Here is a 12,419-nt window from a genome sequence, read left to right as displayed (position 1 = left end):
GAGAGAGAGAGAGAGAGAGAGAGAGAGAGAGAGAGAGAGGAGAGAGAAAGAGCTGGCTTAAGCTTTTAAGAGCCAATTGTTAAATTTTCATTGCAAGCATTTATACTGCAGAAATCAGCAAAGACTACAAAACTACAAATAAAGGCTTGATTTATTGTTTTGTTGATTTCTACACTTAAGAAAGTGATGTAAAATGTTAATAATGCAGACTAAACTCAAAAGTGTATCAAGCAGATATTTTTTGTTTTGTTTCCAGAGAGCTGGTTGTTAAACATTTAACAACATAACTGTGAATCAAGATCACACAAGTAGAAAAGGAGGTGCTAACTCGGAGCCATAAGACTTAAGTTCACATCCTGATCTACTGCTTACTACCTATGTAACTTTGGGCAAATCACCTAATCTCTTTGAATCTCATTTTCCCCATTTATAAAATGAGAGGGTTTGACCAGGTGCACTGTAATGTCCCTTCTAGAATTTACATCTCTGATCCTATGAGCAAAGGATACATGAAGATGTAGAAGGTTTTTTTTTTTTTTTGATGGAGTAAAACAGATGATGGAACGCATGATAGATGGCTTCTCAGAAAAATAGGAGTCGAGGTCACCATCTGAGAAAGACGCAATGAGGTTGCTATAGTGGGGTTGAGGAATGAGGAGTAAGTTAGAAATAACCAGAAGGAGCCTGAGAATCCATTAGACTGTGAACTCCTTGAGACTGGGGACTGTTGGGGCCTTTCTTTGTCTTATTAGTGCTTATCACAGTGCCTGATATATAGTAAGTGCTTAATAAATGCTTGTTGACTTGAATTAAGAGAGAATCAATCAAGGAAGAATAGAATGTTTTCTGTGTAGCAATGAGGGTCCAGTTGAAATCGGATGATATGAATTTGTTGTAGCTACAATCAACATTGTGGTATGACTTTCTTAAGTAGTTTTTAGTGGAACAGGTCTAGGAATTGACAAGGTAGGTGATGCGTGTGACCAAGCACTGAGAATTGGTAGAATTTGACTAATAGTAGGACAATGAACTATAGATTCAAGGAATACATTTATATTTATCTCTTTCTCTCTATAGATAAATGTATATACACATATGCACATATTCATATGTGTATGTATGTATACATACAAATAAATATATACATATTGCATATGTGTGTATATGGATGTATATATAGATGTATAATACATTCATGTGTGTGGGAATGACTGGTTAATTATATAATCCTAGGATTTCATGACTAAAAGGAAATGTCATGATAATCTGGTCCAGGCATCATATTTTAGAAATGAGGAAAACTCAAGTGAAGGACCCCACCTAAGGTCACTCACAGCTAATTAATAGCAGAGTTTAGACTATAACCAGGGATTCTGATTCCTCAGTGCTCTAAGCACTAAATTATATTCTCCTCTCAGTCCTCTTGCTATATTCCATCCTGTAGAAGAACACAGTGAATTTTGAAGTTGTATTCTTGTGTTGATTTCTAATGCTTGTTGCTTTGGTTTTTTTTCCCCCCAGGGTGTTTCTGCTAATATCTTCCATCAATTTCATCTCTTTTCCACTGGTCAATTATATCACCTACTATATTTAAGGAAGCAAAATGGCCAAGGGACGGAAAGGCCCTAAGGGAAAAAAGATCACTTTAAAGATCGCCAAAAACTGTATCAAGGTCACGTTTGATGGGAGACGGCGCCTTGACCTAAGCAAAATGGGGATCACCACCTTCCCCAAGTGTATCCTGAAACTCAATGAAGTGGAAGAACTAGACCTAAGCCGGAACATGATCAAGAAGATACCAGAAAGCATCGCCAAGTTCCAGAATCTGCGTTGGTTAGATCTGCACAGCAATCTCATTGAGAAGCTTCCTGATAGCATCGGTCAGCTGGGCACTCTCCACTACCTCAATCTCTGTAATAACAAGCTAACCTCCAATAGCCTTCCTTTGGAACTCAGAGACCTGAAGAACCTTCGTACACTGAACTTGGGTTTGAACCATATCGATAATCTCCCCACCACCCTTGGGGCATTGAAAGAGCTCCATGAGGTGGGGGTCTTCGATAATCTTCTGACCAGTATACCCACCAGTATTGCCAAACTTCCCAAATTAAAGAAATTGAATGCAAAGCGCAACCCCTTCCCCAAAGATGATGAAGATGTGGCATTTATCGATTCTATAAAGCGGTTAGAAACCTTGTACTTGGTAGAAGAGAAAGACCTCTGTGGGCCCTGCCTGAAGAAATGCCAAGAAGCCCGGGACAAGCTGAATAAAATAAAGGGCATGGCACCAGCCCAAGCAAGGAAGCCAAACTTTACAAATCTAGTTAGCCCCAACTCAACAGCCAAGGAGAGTCAAGAGGAGTGGAGGTGAACAGGGACCCTTTCCCTGGGGAAAGAGGGGGAAAAAATCTCACAAGCTTGTGTGAACAGGCAGAAGAATGTACATCATATCTGGTCATGTAGCTTCTCTAGCCAAGCCCATAAAACAACTTTCCCTTCCTCCTTTGCTTGTGGGTCTGGTGATTTAAGGGTTTATTGGTTTTTTTGTTTTGTTTTGTTTTTTGTTTTTTGTTTTTCTCCTTCTCAAACACACAAACTCACACACAGAATCATAAAAGGTCCACACTCCTCCTCCTGCCAATAAATAAAGCCATTTAGGCATCAATCAGTGACAAGGACAACTGATGACTCAGTTTCTCTAGTCTCCCCACTTCTGGACTTTGCAAATCTAGGAAGCATTAATGAGCTGGAAAAATGCTGAAGGATCTTGAGACTTATTAAAAGAAAATTTACCTTAGGTAGCTCTCAGAACAGGTTGAGACACCTTTTGGTTATAGCTTAGAGAACTAGAACTGGAGATATGAGGTGTGGTTTCAAATCCTGCCTCACACATTACTGCCCCACACATGATTTTCCTGTATGATCATGAGCAAGTCACTTAATTTTTCAAGGTCTCAGTTGTCCTATCTGTAAAATGGAAATAAACCTCCTTGTACTACTTACTCCACTATGTTGTTGGGATAGGGGGATGCTTTGAAAACTTCAATGAACTACGTAAATGTGAGTTATTATTAACTTGTTCTCCCTAATGTTATGTTTACTTCTTATGAAGGAAAATATTGAAATGTTTGCTCATAAACTTCATGTTCTCCTACAGGACATTTACTGTTGGTAAGCAGTGGTGGTCTAGAATGTTTGGGCAATCCTGCTCACTGTTAGCTTTGTTTCTTGTATACTGGAGTCATAGACAAATAGCTTGGCTGGCAGACTGCCAATGAAGTCTCTGATAAAATTGTCTCTGATAAAATTAGTCTCTGATAAAATTGGAAAAAAAAATGAGGCCACAAGAAAAGAACATGACTCTGAATATGGGCCTACACAATCTCAAACTAGTTTGGGCAAGGAAAAAACCCTCCCCTAAACAGATGAGATTAATTCACAGGTTTATTTATTAAATAAGGATTTCTGGACACTATCTAATCTGTTTCCCACATAGAATGGGAAGAAGCCCTCAGAGTCTATCCAATCTAAATCCCTTATTTTATAGTGAGGAAACTGAGGCCCAGGGAAGTGAAGTGACATGCCCAAAGTCACAAACGTAGCATGTATCAGAAGCCAGATCCCATCCCGGGTTCTCTGACTCCTTGACCAGTGCTCTTTCCACCATATTGCATGGCCTCCTCTTTAGAAAAGTAGGTCTCCATCTCTTGTCCTTCTGTTATTCTCAGTCAGTTGTAAAATCAGTGATTAGGGTGGTGAGGGTGGGAAGAGTTAGAGAATGAATAGAACCCAATGGCTTTTCCAGCTGAAAGCTACTAAGCCCCTTGAATTGCCTTTACAATCCTTCACTGCTTACCTTTCTTTGCATGTGCTGATAACAGTTACTTATGTTTACATCTAGCTTTTAGATTTGTAAATCATATTTTCCCTACAGCAACCTTGAGAGATAGGAAGTACAAGTATTAGAATTATTACCTTTACTTTTGCTTTCATATTTATATCCCCAGCACTTAGCATAGATATGGGCACATAGTACTTTATAAATGCTTTTTCATTCATTCATTCATTCATTCATTCATTCATTCATTCACTTTTCTCATTTTTCACATGAGAAAACTGAGGCTCAGGAAGGTTAATTGAATTGTCTGTGGTCACACTTTTAGGGAGTTATGTAGACACCCAGTTCTACTGCTTTCTATTCCAGTTATCTTTCTGTTTATTTTATTCTGTAAGGAAAGAAAAAAAAAGTCTTAAGCTCTCCACTTTGGCTTTCTCAGTTTCCTCCCTGATATAGGCACATTTCCTATTCAGGAGAACCTTTTTTTTTTAAATCGGGAAACCCTTCTCAGGTTCCAGTGGCATCACCTGTAAGGGCTCCATGGTCCCATGTTATAATGCTGCTGCCTTGCCTTTCCAATACATTCATAAAGAGTCCACAGGAGACTTAATTCATTTCTACTTGGCTTACTGTGGTAGCTCTAGGAAAATGTGGTCAGGTAACAGAGTGGGGACTGCTTATTTAACCACTCACCACTGTGGCTTCTCCACTTTGAGGCATCTTTTATCCATAGATGGTGTTATCATTTGGGGTCATGCAAACATAATCAGCGATAGACAGTCCTGATGAATGGGGCAAAGACTTCTAAGCCACAAATCCCAGCAGTGCATGCGCTGTACCATTATACCAAGGAATGGATTTGTTCATTCTCACAGAGTAAGGGGAACTGATCTTAGATTGAAGTAAGGAGGATTTAAGGATGAAGAAAATATTCTTGATGGGAAGGTTAAATTAGTAAGGATCATAACACACAGGTAAATTGGAATCTCTTTGTCTTAGACCTTAAAAAATGAAATATAAACTCAAGGTGATTTAAAGATAGCCCTATCTGAAGGCAGGGGGATGGACTAGATGAATTGTAGAGGTCACTTACAGTCCAGTGATTTTATGATTTCTCTGCAGCCCGGAGCAATTGACTCACAGACTTTCTGTGTCTTAATTCCCCAGGTTATTGCAGAGATTGCTGGAATTACCATCCTAGATTATGACAAAAATTTGAAGACTAATCAACTAACATGAATGAAGGAGTTTGAAGATGAAAAGCAGGCAATTAGAGAAGACTAATATGACAAGGAGAGAATTCTGGGAGTTGAGAGGTAGTTCTTTGTCCAGCCACAGAGTTACTGCATGGGCTCAGGCACTTCACTGTTTCCCTGTGTCTCAGGCCCTGCACAGGTGGAAAATCCTGATAATGCCTTTACAGTGACCATCTTTCAGCATATATAGGATGCTGGATATACATTAATGAAACCTACCTAGAAATGATATAATGAGAGTGAAGAGAAAATCCAGACATGACCATGTAAAAATTCAAAATGATGCATTCTTGAATGATCTGAGGTTTTTGGAAAGGAAACTGATAAAGAGACATCATGATTTCAGAGCACTGTAATAAGCAAAAAGAAGTCTTAATACTCAGCCTTGGTTATCTCTAGATTTTTCAGAGAACAAATTATAATGTTGTCCACAAAGCACATAGAGATTTCAGGGTGGGGGGGAATATTAAATAAATGTTATGCTGTTCACTAGTGTGTATATGTGTTCTCTGTCCTTATAGAAGGAAGTTATTTTGGTCTATGAAGGTAGGTATGGAGACATATCTATTTAGTAAGTAATCTTCAGATCACATCTATTAACTCTATCCCTTTCCCATCCATACTTCTTAATGCCACTTTAATTCATTGTGGCCTGTTTGTTGTTTTCAAGAATATTTTTCAACGAAAAAAATCAATTTTCTTTTTCTCTCATGTCACCACCACCCCTTCCTTACCCTGGAAAAAGAAAAACTAAACTAAAAGAAAAAATATATGTAGTCAAGCAAAATAAATTCCTAGATATAGACCTATCTAGATCTATACATGATCTTGCAATATATATATAAATATATGTGTATATGTATATACAGAAACACACATATGCACATATGTACCTGTGTCAGATTCATATGCATATATACATTTGTGTATCATATATGTATGCAGATACATATTTACATATAAGATACATATATGCATGATAGATACATGCATGTATTGATACAGATACAGGTGGGTATATCTTGACCTACATGCATGTGTGTGTGTATGTATATATATGTATATATATTCACATGCATGTATGTATATATTATATCTTTACGCATGCATATGTATGTGAATCAGTCTGCATTCTGAGTCCATTACCTGTCTGTCAAGGGGTGGATGGCACGTTTTATCATTGGTCCTCTAGAAATGGTGTGGGTTATTTTGCTGAAAGAATTTTTAAGACTTTCAAAGCTACTTTTCTTTACAATGTTTTTGTGATTGAATTTTTCTCCAGATTTTACTCACTTCATTCTGCATCAGTTTATTCAGGTTTTTTTGAAATTGCCCCTTTCATCATATCTTATGGCACAATAGTATTCCATTATATTCATATGCCATAATTTGTTCAGCCATACTCCAATTAATGGGCATCCCCTTAGATCTTCCAGCTCTTTGGCTCCACAAAAAAGAACTTCAATAAATATTTTGCAATATGGGTCCTCTTCTTTTTCCTTTGATCTCTCTGGAGGTATAGTGTAGCCCAGATTTTAAAACAACACGCAGCAACTTTGGCTATTAAAGAAACATTGCCAGTTGATGCAGGGATTTAAATAGATAGTGTGAATGCAGTTAAGATTTTTGCATAATGATATTGAGACTGAAAGTGAGAAAGAAACGGTTAGAGAGTCGAGGGCAGTGGGGCTGGCCAGATGTAAGACTAATGGAACCAGGGTCCTTGTAGTAAGAGTAGGTCTAGGGATGAGATTTGAGTCTAGAACAGAGAAGTAGCTGTGACTACACATTAAGGACTGAAAATAAGTTACCAAAGTCCCAATGCTATTCTTTCTATCTCTAATCATCAGAGTAAGGAATTCTACCCATTTTCAGTTGACTAAATGTGTTATTAATCAAATAAAGTTCATAATTTGAGGGTCATTACTGCACATTGAAGTCTGTGATGTCTACAGTCACTTATCCTATTTTTTTTTATTCTGAACATAACACATCAAACAAAATGAACATTTCTATATACATAGCAGGACAGAGAAAGAAGAATGTATATGAAACTGCAGGCTCTTATTATGTGCAGCTTGTTTTTCTTTTAAAATATATAATAAGTTCAATCTGTAGCTTTCAAAACTGTTGTTTGTCTGCATTTCTTTCTAATCTTTCTTAGTTTCTGACTTTTCTGAAGTTTTTTGAGGATGCCTCAATAACCCTCTGTTTCTTTCTTTTCCTTAATCCTGTCCCCCCACCCCCATCTTCCTACGTATTTCCACCAAGGGAAAAAAAAGGAAAAACAGAAAAACAAAGTCTTCTTGTCTAGTTCCTCGTGGTGTAGCCTGGCTCCTCATGGACATGTTGAAGTGAGAGTCAAAGAAAAGTAAACTTTTCCATTAAATTATTCTTTGAAAAATTAAATGTGGTAAATATGGTCATTAAAGAACAACAATTTACATTATATTTAAATAATTAACATGATTTATAATGAGAAAGAAATGCAAATGCTTTGGTACAGCTAGGTCAATCTTGAGAACCATATAGTGTCAAGAGTTAGTAGGGACCTCTATTGTTCAGTTGTTTTTTAGCTGTGTCCAACTCTCTATGACCCCATCTGGGGTTTTCTTAGCAAAGATACTGGAGTGATTTGCCTTTTTCTTCTCTAGCTCATTTTACAGATGAAGAAATTGAGGCAGAGTTAAGTGACTTGCCCAGGGTAAGTATCTGAGGCCAGATTTGAACTCAAGTAGAATGAGTCTTCCTGACTCTAGGACCAGAACTCTATCCACTGCACCACCTAGTTGTCCTGTTGAGATCTTATTGATGCTTATTTATTCTAATGCTTTCATTTTTGCATATGAAGGAATTGTGGCCCAGAGAGGTTAAATACCTTGTCAAGTGTCACAAAGGTGATATATTATAGAGCTGGGACTCAAAAGCCAGTCCCCACAAATCTTTAGTTATAGTCAACCATTATTTAGTTCCCCCAGGCTTAATTCACTCTGAACCTTCCCTGGTGTCTAGGCAGGGATTGTTTGGGACTTCGCTAGCTCACTTTGTATCAAAAATCTTTGCAGATGGTTATCCTCCGGTCTCTGTTTATCTTTAGTAAGACTTTTCAAAGGTTGTTGGCTAATAATAAAGAAAATTACCCTCTTCATAACCCTAATAAGCTAGGATGATGTCTTCCTTGCATCCTCTTTGTAGCAAAACAGAAAAAAAGTAATGTGATGCCAGTATGCTTCATAAAAGACATTATCATCTTTTAATTAAAAGGGAGTGATTCTTCTTAGTTATCTTCCTCCATGTTTCTAACTTTCTTACTGCTTTCTAACTTTCTTTTGAACTGCTTTCTTTCTAACTTTCTTCTAACTGCTAACAGTTTACTGATTAATTTGTAGTTTCCAATTGTTGTTCCTACTAAGGTAATAATTTTCTGTGAGCTTTCAAAACATATTTCTTAATACAGGACTCCCCCTTCTAAGGGTACCACTGTTCTTTCCACAGAACATGCTATTTTAAGCTCATTAGAACCTGGGTTCAAACCTTGATTTCTATGCTTAATGACCTACAGGACCCTGGGCAAGTTAGTTCTTCTGTCTGAGGCTCAGTTTCCCGTGGTCCAGGGGAGGGTGAAAAGATGTCATCAATCATTCTTCCATATTTCTGGTTATTCAGGAAATTGTTAATAGCTAAAATGAGAGTAAGTGATTACTAAAGCTCCTTCTAGTTTTGAATAGTTCTTAATCTTCTGCAACAGAACATATAAAAATTCTGAATGATATATATATATGTACACACATGCATGTATATATACATACACATCACACATGTGGAAAAACATGTTTTGTATATAACAAGATATGTTATAGAGACATATATACATGTATACATACATATATATATATATATAAACATGATAAATATATAAAAATGACATTTCTCCACATAAGCAATACAGTCCAGGTCTTAACCTTATAGATACACTGTGGGAAGGTGTCTCTTAAACAGAAGTTATGATTTTCATGAAGGAACAAAATGTAATTTTAATGATTTATTTCTTTTGTAAATGATACACTTCTATATGCAATGATTGAGATGCTTTTCAATGATTTGGCTCATGATTTGAGTCTAATCATCCCAGAAACAGAAACTTGTTAGTTATTTCCACTGTGGTGACCACTGTACCCAAAGACAGACTGCAGGATTGCATTAACAAAATATTTCATTTTAATTGAATTGCTACAAATAGCAGGGGTGGATGCTGGGAATTGTTTGTTTCTACAAAATTAGGTATTTGGAAACTGGCCCCCTAGAATGTCGTTGTACATAGATAATAAAGAAATCCTGTCCCTGACTTTGTTAGGCATTAAGTAGGAAAATACCCACAATCCAGAAAAGATCCTTCTTCTTCCAACCCCCTTTTCAATGCATTAGGATGACCTGGGAGCTCAAAACACTTCCATAGCATAAGAAACAGATGTGAATAAGAGGGAGGGGCAGTATGGTGGCATGGAAAAAATCTTAGGTCTGGAGTCAGAAAAGTCTGCTTCAAATTACACTTCTGGTCATTACTAACTAGTCACTTAACTTCCCTGGGCCTCAGTTTCCTAAGCTGTAAAATGAAGGGGCTGAGCTAGATAGCCTCTGAGATCTTTTCCAACTCTGGATCTATGATCTCATGACCCTGGAAGTCACTGAAAGAATTAAAGTTTGATTCCAAGAAGTCAGATAAGACCTCACAGGTAAGTTCTACAAGAAAACCTGCCTACCCTATTTCCCAACCCACCACCCTACCCAGCACCACCATGGGGCACTTTTCATGCAAGACCAAAAGGATGAGGAAAAGAGGCCATTGAGGCTATTTTTCCTAACTTGAGAATCATGGTGTGGATATGTTAGAAGGGTTGGCACAATTATTTTCAACTTTGTAACCCCTAAATCTGTATAAAGTAAGATAATGCACAAGTATAATGTGACAATGACCAGTTGTCACTATATTCTAGGTGAGGTTACTTTCATTGCATAGAACTATCAAGTACCTGACTTCATTCATCTTCCAAATCATGGAAGTTTATTCAATTCTTCACTTCAATGAACCAATTTATTTAGTTATTGGTTGATTTGCATCCAATACTATATATTTGTCATCATGCCAACAAAAACACAATAAAAAAAAAAATCCCATCCCCTAGAAACTTGAATTCTACCATTCATTGTTAAATACCAAGTAGCACCCCTATACTCAGTGTGTATCAGCTGGAAGAGTGCTGGATGTGAAGTCAAAGTGTCTGAGTTCAAATCCTAGCCCTGCTCCTTAAGATCCATCTGACTTTGTGGAAGTCACTTCATTTCTCTATAAAGTGAAGGAGTTATCAATTCCCAATCTATGATCCCTATCATCAGCCATTTGCACCTCGTCTCCAGGTATATGCCCTGGGGTTCTCTGTGGCCCTGTTCTCACATATACTAACCTGGCTTAAGCTTAGTATTAGTCTTATGGTCCTCAGTGCATATCCCTGAAGGGCAAAAGGAAGCAGGGTCACATATAAATCCTTCAGAAGAAGGTCCAAATCTTGTGCTCATTTGAATATCTTGACATAATCCACCACCACCCCTCTCCCACCTCCTTCCCATTTGTCTCTACTAGGAAAAAACAAAACAAAAGACAGCCGGGATCATTTGTTCAGTGTTATTAAAAGAATATGAGAAAAGAAAAAGGGGGAGGGAGTAAATGGCAGGGACTTCTAGTCTTTGCAATTTTCTTGTAATTAAAGCTGTTTCAAAGAAATATCACTTTTGTGCACAAGAGCAGGTTTTCGACATGCTATCCCTTCAGGGCATGGCATGTGGACCAATGGTGGGAAGTGACACAAAGATGCATTTTGCCAGCATATTATCCAAGCGCTGAAGCATCACATAGGACAAGGTGCTGGCCAAGATTTAAACATACAGTAATTAACTCAGAACGAATCGCCAGGGGGCCTGTTCAGCTGTCTATTAGCAGCTTCCTGAATAACCAGAAGGGGAGAAGAATAATTGGTTACATCTTTTCACCCTGCCCTGGGCTAGAAATGTGAAAAAGGAGGTTCTGTCTCCTGGGCACAGATGTGCTCCTGAGAACTTAAGTCTTGATGACCCAACTATGGTTCTGACTGGCCCCCAACAGATATGGGAAATTCTGCAAGGAGGATTTATTGAAGAAGTGGGATGTGAAGTGGGACATATGCCCAGGACTCCTCTTCTAATCAGAGGGTATATAATTATATAATAATGAATTCTTCTTTTATCCAATGCCATCTGACACAAAACAACTCTGTTCTTCTGGTATTTACCCAGTAAATTTTCTAATATCATCACACATTTGAAAAGCCTCAGCACCATCATGATAAATTGACGCTGAAACCAGTGGTAAAAAGAGATTACTTTTCTAGGTGTCCAAATAATGCGAAGCCTTTGAGAAACGAATAACTTTTCCAGATTCCCTTTTCGCTATGATTTTTCCATAACTCATCCTCTCAAAGATAACCTACAGTGGTTTATAAATCAGACCTAGATACAGATAATTTAACAGGTCAACAACCCCATTCATTTCTACAATGAATTAGTATATACTTCCCCATATAAGCGCACCAACGAGCTTTATTTTTGGCCTTCATCTTCCAAAAAGTGAGAGTGAGAGGTCAGGTGAATGCTCTGTGGTTTTTTGGTGGAAAGGGCTTTAGGAAATGAATGTCACTGGGTAACCATTGTAGTTCAATGGGCATATAATCAAAGCTACTGAGTTGTGGGAAATCTCTAGGGCTTAAGTCATGGCTTTATAATAATGAGTCTGGTATAGAGTCCCAGCTATCTTCTCAGCTAGGTCTATTTTCTGGGCATCCTATATTTATATATCTGACATCATATATGTAATTGTTGTTCAGTCATTTATAGTAGTGTTCAACTCTTTGTGATCCCATTTGGGGTTTTCTTGGCAGAGATACTGGAGTGGTTTACCACTCATTTTACAGATTAGGAAACTGAGGTAAACAGGGTTAAGTGACTTGCCCAGGGTCACACAGCTAGTAAGTGTCTGAGGTCAGATTTGAACTCAGGAAGATGATTCTTCCTCACTCTAGACCCAGCACTCTATTCTCTGCACCACCTAGCTGCCCATCTATATATCTAGACATCATACATGTAATTATATATGCATATAAATATATTTGTGTCTGCATGTGTTTACTTATACTTGTATGATCTCTTCAATAGAGCTACTCCCTCCAACAATGCAGATTGTAGCCCAACCACGTGACTCATGTTAATGTCTTCCTTTAAATCTTTCATGGGGGTCC

At 37.8% G+C, this 12,419-nt stretch overlaps 2 protein-coding genes across 5 annotated transcripts in view; one reads left to right on the top strand and one right to left on the bottom strand.

Annotated features, from left to right (window-relative positions):
* The window catches only part of LRRC18 (leucine rich repeat containing 18), a 31,092-nt gene extending 25,565 nt beyond the window's left edge, over positions 1-5,527 (top strand). The window contains exons 2-3 of one of the 2 annotated variants that reach the window (XM_027859276.1): positions 1,522-2,367; positions 5,006-5,527. In XM_027859276.1, the coding sequence (XP_027715077.1) occupies positions 1,604-2,367; positions 5,006-5,039 (798 nt within the window). In that variant the 5' untranslated portion in view covers positions 1,522-1,603 and the 3' untranslated portion in view covers positions 5,040-5,527. Of the gene's footprint in view, positions 1-1,521; positions 3,118-5,005 lie in introns of those variants that run through there. The other variant, XM_027859284.1, reaches the window with a different exon arrangement.
* WDFY4 (WDFY family member 4) overlaps positions 1-12,419 on the bottom strand; it is a 365,261-nt gene that overhangs the window by 112,582 nt on the left and 240,260 nt on the right. The gene's annotated exons all lie outside the window — the stretch shown is intronic.

This window comes from Vombatus ursinus, unplaced genomic scaffold, assembly GCF_900497805.2.
Source record: "Vombatus ursinus unplaced genomic scaffold, bare-nosed wombat genome assembly UNPS02000749.1, whole genome shotgun sequence".
NCBI classification, from domain to species: Eukaryota; Metazoa; Chordata; class Mammalia; order Diprotodontia; family Vombatidae; genus Vombatus; species Vombatus ursinus.
The sequence above is the reverse complement of the archived record's forward strand: the minus strand, read 5'-3'. Positions and strand labels throughout refer to the sequence as shown.